This window comes from Hypomesus nipponensis, chromosome 13 (genome assembly GCF_054491055.1).
Source record: "Hypomesus nipponensis isolate SF chromosome 13, ASM5449105v1, whole genome shotgun sequence".
NCBI lineage: Eukaryota > Metazoa > Chordata > Actinopteri > Osmeriformes > Osmeridae > Hypomesus > Hypomesus nipponensis.
Genome location: NC_140373.1, coordinates 17117748 through 17128095, shown reverse-complemented (window position 1 = coordinate 17128095; position 10348 = coordinate 17117748). Strand labels below are relative to the sequence as shown.

At 46.7% G+C, this 10348-nt stretch overlaps 1 protein-coding gene across 3 annotated transcripts; it reads right to left on the bottom strand.

Moving 5' to 3' along the window:
* Positions 1 to 1940: 1940 nt before the first annotated feature.
* On the bottom strand, positions 1941 to 10000 carry fshr (follicle stimulating hormone receptor). Of its 3 annotated transcripts, none has more exons than XM_084670145.1 (13): positions 9606 to 10000; positions 8833 to 8904; positions 8132 to 8206; positions 7928 to 8002; positions 7147 to 7221; positions 6848 to 6928; positions 6423 to 6491; positions 6213 to 6287; positions 5613 to 5798; positions 5296 to 5516; positions 4996 to 5177; positions 4688 to 4879; positions 1941 to 3890 (listed from the first exon to the last, which is right to left on the bottom strand). In XM_084670145.1, the coding sequence occupies exons 1-13, from the start codon at positions 9767 to 9769 to the stop codon at positions 3366 to 3368; spliced, it is 1992 nt and encodes a 663-aa protein (XP_084526271.1). In that variant the 5' UTR covers positions 9770 to 10000; the 3' UTR covers positions 1941 to 3365. The 3 variants fall into 3 exon arrangements, with proteins under 3 accessions (XP_084526271.1, XP_084526273.1, XP_084526272.1); XM_084670147.1 differs by having other exon boundaries at positions 1941 to 3732; XM_084670146.1 differs by lacking the exon at positions 8833 to 8904.
* Positions 10001 to 10348: the final 348 nt, after the last annotated feature.

Sequence of the window (10348 nt, the reverse complement as noted above, 5' to 3'; positions counted from 1 at the left end):
ATTTATTAATCACATCCTGGATATAAAAAGAACAAAAATGAAATCACATTTCTAGTGATAAAAAAAAGGTAATAGTCAGCAAAACGATTGACTTTTAACCTCAAACATGACGTGCTCTCTTCCCTGCTGACAACCATCTCTGCACAACTTCTTCTGACAACCGTCTGGTGGTCCCACCTCTTAAAAGCGCCCGCTCCCGCTCCCAACACAAGCTCTTCTCCTGTCTGGCCCCCCAATGGTGGAACCAACTCCCCACCTCCATCAGAGACTGTCTCCCCACCTTCAAGAAAAGGCTCAAGATGCACTTGTTCCGGTACTTAGGAATGAGTTGCTGGACCTGATGTTAGTTTCCTCCAGGAACACCAGGACTCTTATCAAGGGACTTGTTGCTCTTTTTTGGTTAGTTGTAACTGATTTTAAAAAATTGTACTCGCTGTGAAATATATTTGCTTGCTTTTCTACAGGTACACTGTTGCACTTTTGAGGTTCTTGCTGTTTAATTGTAACTTGTTTAACGGCATGCTCTTATGGTTCTTCCCTTTGGGACTTATTCGTTTTTTCACAATGTATGCTTTATGTTTTGGCTACCCGCAATGTTTCGGGGCTATCTTGTTGTTAGGATCAGTGACCTATGCACTCTTTTTTTTTTTCAAAATCATAAATTCAAATCTCTGAGAACAATGAATTCCTTGTTTTCACTACATTATCATTTATTATATGATTTGGCAGTGTGCAAAAGACAAGGACAGTTGTCTACAATTGACATAATAACCACATGCACATAGCTTGCTGATAAAAGTTATTTCTCAGTGAAATTGTCATACTCTTCACATCTTCTAAACATCATGTGAAGCATCACATTCAAAATAATTGATTTTATTACCAATCGAGAATTGAGCCAAAGCGATTGATAAAAGCGGTACTATATAGCCTAAGTAACCACTGACTACATAAAAAATTGTCATGCAAATGTGAATTTTCTTTTTATATGTAACATTGCTACAAAAAATAATTTACTTTTAATATGCAAATGTTCATATCTATATATTTTTTTGTACTACAGTATTGTACAGTATTTCCCAAAACATTCCAATTAATCTTTTACAAATGTGTGTTTGTGTGTTGTGTTGTATTTGAATATAAAAACCATTTCTCATGCCATGGTGAAAAAACAAAATAACTCAGTTTTGAAGCATTAATTATTTTTTTTTATTTTTTTTAAGACACGCAATGGTGTTTTTATGTCCCATAAAACAGTGGAGACAACTACACTTAGAGTATAGAGAATGTTTAAAAATGAGCCAAAGTGAAAACTCTAAATATTGTCTGTCTTGGCTCTGAGTGATGAAACATTTTATATTTTAACCAGATGAACTACTTCTATTGTGTCTATTCCCTAATCTATTTAAAGATACCTTCATGTTAAAGGCTGTGAGGCTGAGACACAGATACTGTTAACACTAATACTAATGCTACTGATTGCAAATCCTCAAGTAGACAAATTTGCACAGTGATGCTCTCTAGTGGAAACAGGGGGTAAGGAGAAGAACCAGGGCTCCATGGCTTACCAAACAGAGTGGGTTCAAAGGTAGGATACAGTTCCTGTCTTGCACCTGGAGCCTTGAGATCCCAGTGTGTGTGTGTGTGTGTATGTGTGTGTGTGAGAGGCCCATGTGCCAGCCATATCCATCCTCCCCTTATGAGGGCATAGCACAGCTGTGTAACCTCTCCTCCCAAACCCCAAACTGGCGGTGATGTGGAGTCACTCTGTCCTTGAATAAACTGGGTGTGCTGAAGGACAAAAAGCTTCTACAGACAGAAACATTCTAAACTGCAATACTCAATAGAGTATGTGTTTGTCAGCTTGTGTATTGGTGTTGAATTCGTTTTTCGTTTACAGAAAAATTGAATATAAGAGAAAAGGACTTTGTTTTGAGTATGAGTGTTAATTTATTTGTATTACAAATTTGTACATGTGTATTACAGTTTTTCACAATTGCTAAAACACTAAACCCCATTTTCTGAATCAAATGTTCAGTGAACTAAACCAATTTGTCAAATCAGACACTCGTTTGGCAAAACTCTAAACACATTCTCATTCACTAAACACATTTTGCACTGTGATGCACTTGTGCCGCAAAATGGTAAACACGGGGCAAACAGTAAACACAACTACAACACAGTTGTCATCTGTAAAACACAATGACTCAAATCTAAATTGTCCACACTTGTTTCTAATGCTGGTTTGGGACAATGTCAGTTTTCACTGTGGTGTCCAAATACAAGAATAGTTCAACATCAACCAGCATTTTTTACTGTAAATGTTTGCCTTCCACCATACAGCCCTTTTCTCAATCCAATTGAAGAGTTTTTCTCTGTGTGGCGGTGGAAGTTGTATGACTAAAACCCATATACCAGGGTACATTTCCTACAGGCAATGGAATTGGCCTGTGGTGACATGGGTGTGGAGTGTTTTCAAGGCTGGATCCAGCACACCAGAGGGGTTTCTCTTTGTTGACAGTACTACAGTAAGTTAGGATGGTTACTGTAATATTTTCAAATCAAATCAAATGGACAGTATTTGTATAGCCCTTACAAGTAACGTCACAGAGGGCTTCACATATGTCCATAGAATTGCCCCTCAGCAAACCTCAAGCTTCAAGGAAGACAAGGAAACACTTACTTGAGGAGGAAAAAAAAAAGAAACCTTGGGATGAGCAATTCAGTGAGGGATCCACTCCTCCAGAGACGGTTGGTGAAACAGAGGTGCAGAACACAGGCTAAACATTGTCATACATCAGGAAAGTGTCAAAGGGTGTTGAAACACCAAAATCCAGTGTTTCAAAATCCAAAATCAATTTTCTTTATTGCTACAGTAGATGAATTTACTGTGTGAACAAATTCTTCTTTACATGTAACTACATGGTTTGGATTCTGTGTTCTCCATTTTTTTGTGTTGTGTCTAATGATTGCTCCATGGTGTTTATATATTGATTGGTTGTGTTTATGATCTGAAAGCATAGTTTGATTTTGAGCACAGGTTACGTGGTTTAGGAGCGAGTGTTTGATTTTGCCAGAAGAGTCGGAGGTTTTGGAAATGGAGTTTGAATATCTGGTTTTGTGTTTACAGTTTTGAGAACATGGTTGACTGTTTCAAGAAATGTGTTCTAGCAATCGTGAAAAAATAATATCTGCATCATAAAATCAAACTAAAAATATAAAACACAACGGTTGAAAAGCATCAGGGCCATCAAAGCTTAGGTTCTTTCTATTCTTGTGCAGTGACCTCATCAACATTTTTTTTCCATGTCACATAGCTTGAGACCAACAGAATGGCCTGCTTTGGAAGGCAGACGAGGGACCGTTTAGTGGCCATGGCTAATCGTGACCAGCGAATAGAGTGTTCCTTGGCTGGTTCTCGACGAGGGAATCCAGGCTGGTTGCTGGATGGAGGAACTTTCCGTCCGGTAGATCTGCGCTCGGGTCGTACACAGACCGAAGCGCGCCGCCAGCAGAAAGAAGTCCTGTCGGAAGTTGCGCGTGCAAAAGGCGTACAGGAAGGGGTTGGCGCAGGAGTTGATTGGGTAAAAGAGGACCAGCAAGAGCTTGGAGTGGGAGACGGTGATGAGAGGCAGCTTGAGGGCAGCCGAGATGGCGAAGAAGGAGATGGGCGCCATGCAGAGGAAGTCTGTGAAGACCAGCACGGCCATGCGCTTGGCCACCCGGGCGTCGCTGCGGGCCGGGGTGGAGGAGGAGTTGTGCACGGTCAGGTAGATCCCCAGATAGCAGAGACACACGCAAAGGAAGGCCAGCACATTGAGCAGGAGGAGGAACACCACGTACACCTGTGACTGGGCTGTCTCTACATCCATAGGAAGGCAGATACTCACCTGGAACACACAAACACAGTACTAATGCTCACCTGGAACACACAAACAGACAGTACTAATGCTCACATGGAACACACAAACACACAGTACTAATGCTCACAATGGAACACACAAACACACAGTACTAATGCTCACCTTGAACACACAAACACACAGTACTAATGCTCACCTGGAACACACAAACACACAGTACTAATGCTCACCTGGAACACACAAACACACAGTACTAATGCTCACCTGGAACACACAAACACACAGTACTAATGCTCACCTGGAACACACAAACACACAGTATTAATGCTCACCTGGAACACACAAACACACAGTACTAATACTCACCTGGAACACAGTGATGATGTCAGGAGTGATGATGGGAGGAGTGATGATGTCAGGAGAGATTATGTGAGGAGAGATTATGTGAGGAGAGATTATGTGAGGAGTGATGATGTCAGGAGTGATGATGTGAGGAGTGATGATGTGAGGAGTGATGATGTGAGGAGTGATGATGTGAGGAGTGATGATGGGAGGAGTGATGATGTCAGGAGTGATGATGTGAGGAGTGATGATGTCAGGAGTGATGATGTCAGGAGTGATGATGTCAGGAGTGATGATGTCAGGAGTGATGATGTCAGGAGTGATGATGGGAGGAGTGATGATGTCAGGAGTGATGATGTGAGGAGTGATGATGTGAGGAGTGATGATGGGAGGAGTGATGATGTCAGGAGTGATGATGTGAGGAGTGATGATGTCAGGAGTGATGATGTGAGGAGTGATGATGTGAGGAGTGATGACCCCACCTTGCTGTAGCTGCTAATTCCCAACGCGGGCATCACCGCAGCCACCGAGGAGAACACCCACCCCACCGCCATGACAACACACGCGTGTTGGAGGCGGAGCTTGCGGTCCAACCGCAAGGCGTATGTGATGGTGTGCCAGCGCTCGAGGGTGATGGCGGTTAACGTGAACACAGATAGCTCACTGGAAAACACCTGCACACACACACACACACACACACACACACACACACACACACAGTGTAACGTACAGTTTGTACTGAGATGCCACAAGGAGAGAATGTTGACTTAGTAAGCACACACACACACACCGTGAAGAAGCCTGCAGCGCTGCAGCCAAAGCCGGTCTGCCAGTCGATGGCGTGGTTGTAGTACTTCCCGCGCGTACGGAGGTCCACCGTTGCTATGACGATCAGGTACACTCCCATGCAGAGGTCAGCGAATGACAGGTGGCACATCAGGAAACGAGGAACGGTCAACTTTGTCCGGCTGCCTATCAGGGCAGAGGGCACGGACGGAGTTGACCAATCACAAACACGATCTGGATCATCCTGTCAGATGCGACCCAGGTCACATCCCGTTGTACAAGACAATCGCACAGTGACCCCTACCTAGCAACACGAGCAGCACAGCTGCGTTGCCGAGCAGTGTGAGCGTGGAGACGAGCCAGATGAGGACCTGGAGCGCCGTCCCCTCCATGATGTCCTCACAGGGGCTGAAGTCGTCAGGGGCGGGGCTACAGAGCACTTCTGTTGCGTTGCGGCAGAAGGCTCCGTGGAAGTGGGGCTCCTCCTTGATCATGAGGTTCTGACACAGGGGGTTCATACGGGACCTGCCACACACACACACGCACACACACACACACGTGAGCACACCAGCCGGTGTTGTGTGGGCGTGGGAAGTGAGCGCGTGCAGGAGAGGGGGTCACCTGTTCCTGGGCATGTTTTTGAAGGCACAGCAGTGGGAGGGGTAGGTGAGGCTGGCCTCCCACAGCAGGGGGAAGTGCTCAGGGGAGGGGAGCTCCTTCAGGGTGAACACAGACTCAGCTGACAGCACCTGGATGCCCCACAGGAGGGACTCAGGGAGGGAGCTCACTGCTGTGTGGGAGATGAGGCTTTGACACACACACGCACACGCACACACACACACACACACACACACATACACATGCACACAGAGACACACACACACACACATACACACACACAGGATTAATGAATTGTCCACAATTTCCAGTCTCCATCTCCAACATTTTTCTAAAGATATGCTTTTGGCATTTTACTGCTTTGTTGAATGGGGACACTTGGAGATAGACAGGACAAGCAGGGAGAGAGAAAAAGAAGACAAGCAGGAAATCACCCCGGCTGGAATCAAACTGATGGTGGACTGGAATTGTTGTATTGTTCTTCCTATGTCATGGTGTTGCCCTGTGACTAAACTGCTGTATGTGTGTCTGTCCTCCATGAGTTTGTGGGCAGCGTGACGGGGGGTGACGACAGAGTCACATGGTCAGGATCGTCATGCTTACAGAGACACCGGCCCCACCGCTCCTGTGAAGGCGTTGCCATGGATATGAGAGAGCTGTGGGTTCCCCATGAGAGAACTGAGAGAGAGAGAGAGAGAGAGGGAGTGAGAGGGAGAGAGAGGGAGAGAGAGGGAGAGAGAGAGAGTGTTCAGTGGTAACAGAGAAGGAATCAAACCTGTGACCCCTTAAAACTATGCGGTGTCTGTGACTCACAGTTTGTCCACCCTGGTGCCGTTGAATGCGTGACTCTCCACCTCCCGCAGTCCATTCCTGGCCAGACGCCTGTTATGGAGGGAAGAGACACAGCAGCAACATCACTGCTCCACCCCCACCTCCACCCCTCCACCTTCACCACCACCTCCACCCCTCCACATTCACCTCCACCCCTCCACCCCTCCACCCCTCCACCCCTCCACCCCTCCACCCCTTCACCTTCACCACCACCTCCACCCCTCCACATTCACCTCCACCCCTCCACCCCTCCACCCCTCCACCCCTCCACCCCTCCACCCCTTCACCACCACCTTCACCTCCACCCCTCCACCTCCACCACCACCCCTCCACGAGTGTGGATCTAGCAACAGATAAAAGTGTCTACAAAGTTGTTAATTGTGTGGGACACGTGCAGGATCACTCACACTTCCTCTATGCTGTCGGTGCAGAGGCCTCTGAAGGCATTCCTGGGGATCCTGTGTATGTGTATGTTGTCCTGCAAGTCACTGAGTAACACACACGGCATATCACACAGTGTCTGGGACGATTTGGGAGTGAATAAGAGCGTGTGCAGACCTGTACTGGTGTGAGAGGCTGTATACGTTCCGATTGAGTTTGTGCTTTAAGGTTAAGCCCTTGATATTAGAGATGTGTTGTTAGCTTGGATGTGAGACCAGCTTGCTGTCACACGTCCTGCCAACAGAACCAGGAAACTGGGACTCACAGAACGAAGCGAGGAGCTGAAGAGAAGATCTGGCTGAAGTCTGGAATAACAGTCAGCCCAGTGTTGGAGATTTCCCTGAAAAAAACGGATGATGGAGTTAGAAGTAAACCTGGGTCCTCGGGGACCCACTGCCCTGCATGTTTTAGATGTCTCCCTGCTCCAAAGGTAAACTTGAGATTTTAGGCACTCCACTCACAGGTACACTGACACACTGAAACACTTCACTCACAGGTACACTGACACACTGAAACACTCACAGGTATACTGACACACTGAAACACTCCACTCACAGGTAACTGACACACTGAAACACTCACAGGTATACTGACACACTGAAACACTTCACTCACAGGTATACTGACACACTGAAACACTCCACTCACAGGTATACTGACACACTGAAACACTTCACTCACAGGTATACTGACACACTGAAACACTCCACTCACAGGTATACTGACACACTGAAACACTCACAGGTATACTGACACACTGAAACACTCACAGGTATACTGACACACTGAAACACTCCACTTACAGGTATACTGACACACTGAAACACTCCACTCACAGGTATACTGACACACTGAAACACTCACAGGTATACTGACACACTGAAACACTCACAGGTATACTGACACACTGAAACACTCACAGGTATACTGACACACTGAAACACTCTACTTACAGGTATACTGACACACTGAAACACTCACAGGTATACTGACACACTGAAACACTCCACTTACAGGTAACACACTGAACACACTGAAACACTCACAGGTATTGTAGCTTAGGCAGTCCCTTGAAGGCCTTCTTAGAGATGACTGCCAGGTCTTTTGACTTGGTTATGATTCTGGATGAGACAAGGACATGCACACATGCACGCAAACACACACAGACACTGAAAACTCTGCTGAGAGACTAAAGTGATGGCTGTGTGGATGTTGAGGGAACGATCTGATGTAGAAGGAGTCATACTTACATCTCTGTCAGCTTTGGGAGGTCAGCAAAGGCAGAAGCCCCTATTTTCTTCAACACAACGTTCTCTACCATCCAACTAAGTGTTGGGGATGAGAGAGAGAGAGAGAGAGAGAGAGAGAGAGAGAGAGAGAGAGAGAGAGAGAGAGAGAGAGAGAGAGAGAGAGAGAGACAGAGAGAGAGGAAAGAGCAGAGGATGAGAGCTAAAGACATAGAGACCAGGCAATTCTATTCTTAGCACCCAGATATCCACTCCTCCTTCCTTCTGTTGTCCTCCACCTCCCTCCCTCTCTCTGATTCATATCCTCCATGTTTGGATCTCTCCCACTCATCATGTTCCAGACAACAGACTAAACACAATATGAGACACAATACAATGGACACATTCCACATACACACAGAAGCTTTTTAAACTATTCTGGTGAGGACCGACAAGTCATTACCATTCAAAATAGTGTCATCCCCCACCTCCAACCCCTAACCCCTAACCTCGAGCCCTGACCCTAACCTTAACCCTTAATGTAATTCGACCCCTAACACATATCATAACCATAACCCTAAAACCCCATAGAAAGCACTGGAAGTTATAGGGCCCAGGAAAAGTTCCCCAAAGGTCAAGTTTTCTCAGTTTACTATCCTTGTGGGCATTTCTCATCCCTGCAAGGGTAGTTTAACAAGACCACAAGCAAACACACACACACTTACACTTTGCTAAGCTCATTCAAACCTCTGAAGGCACCTTGAAGAAGTTCTCTCATGTTGGTTTGCTTTAGTACCCTGCGAAAACACAAGCCACCACGTCATGCATCAGCATAAAAAAAATGACTAAAATAAATAAAGATCAACAAGCTGATTAGAACTTGGCCGCTGACCAGAGGTTAAGATGGACTTTGGGCTTGACTGGGAATGTTCCGGAGCTGCCCAGTGTCCAGTATTTGGATGTGTAGTAGCTGTCCCTCACTGTCCCACAGCCTTGACCTCTAACATCAGAACACATACTCTTCTGGGAGTTCACCATATTGCCTGGGAATGGTGCTGCTTCGTGTGTGTGTGTGGGTACACAATGTAGCCTACTATTATGCTACAAGAATTGCTCTTTACATCTCCAAATCATTAAGTCTGTATTTGCCATGACTCGCAGACCTGCTCACAGACACGCAGGCACACACGGCCACTCAGACCAACACCAGCACGCACACAAACAAGCTGACTTCTGGTCATCTGTGGTCACAGCCTTGAGATTCCTGAAACAATGTTACTCCATCTAAAACAACCCAACAAGGGTGAGCCACTCTGTCCATGTCACACGACCATCACAGTGGTGATCAACAGCCATGATGTCATGGCAACAACCCAACAACACAATCACCAGCACCCCAACACATACACAAACACACACACAATGTCCCTGAAGTCCACACATCCGCTCAAACCTGCCTCCAGCTTTGCAGTGACGGAGTGTGTGCGGCTGTACTTACAGGTGGCTGGTGTTTCTGGGGAGGGCTGAAGGCAGCTGTGTTACTTTGCCCCCGACGCACAGCACGGTACAGTCCCTGCTGAAGGAGCACGGCCCGGCCGAGCTGAGCTCCACCACAGCCAGAGCTCTCACCAGCCCCAGCAACAGCACAAGCGCTGGTGTCATCCTTCCCCCTCGGTCTTCTTCTCTGAGTTCTCCCAACGTCGTCAGCGACCTCTGGACTGCTACTCTCCACCTCGTCCTCCTCTGCTCCTCTTGTCTCCCTTGTCTCTTAGCGACCTCTGGACTGCTTCTCTCCACCTCGTCCTCCTCTGCTCCTCTTGTCTCCCTTGTCTCTCAGTTCTCACTTTTCTTTTCCCATAAACGTGTCCTCTCTTCTGTCCATCCTTCTCTCTCTCTCTCTCTCTCTCTCTCTCTCTCTCTCTCTCTCTCTCTCTCTCTCTCTCTCTCTCTCTCCCTCTCTCTCTACCTCCCCCCTCTCTCGCTCCCCCCCCCTCTCTCTCTCTCTCTCTCTCTCTCTATCTCTCTCCCTCCCTCCCTCTCTCCGCTGGTTTCAGGGTGTGTGTGTGTGTGTGTGTGTGAGAGATAAAAAGAAGCTAGAGTTTCTTCCTGTAGTGTTGAATGCTTGTGGGAGTGTGTGGAGCTATGAGAGTTTGGAAGAGAGGTCCTTGCTGGGTGTCTATGTGGCATCGTGTGTGTGTGTGTGTGTGAATGTAATCAGCAGGCCACACCTTGGTGGAAGGA

Bases quoted from the DNA above. Each gene is read 5' to 3' on its own strand.
- fshr (XM_084670145.1), bottom strand. From the start codon at position 9,769: ATGACACCAGCGCTTGTGCTGTTGCTGGGGCTGGTGAGAGCTCTGGCT. The intron at 6,492-6,847 runs GTGAGTGATCCT...CCTCCATAACAG, and splicing joins ACCGACAGCATAGAGGAAGT to GCGTCTGGCCAGGAATGGAC. The intron at 5,517-5,612 runs GTGACCCCCTCT...TGTGTGTGGCAG, and splicing joins AAAAACATGCCCAGGAACAG to GTCCCGTATGAACCCCCTGT.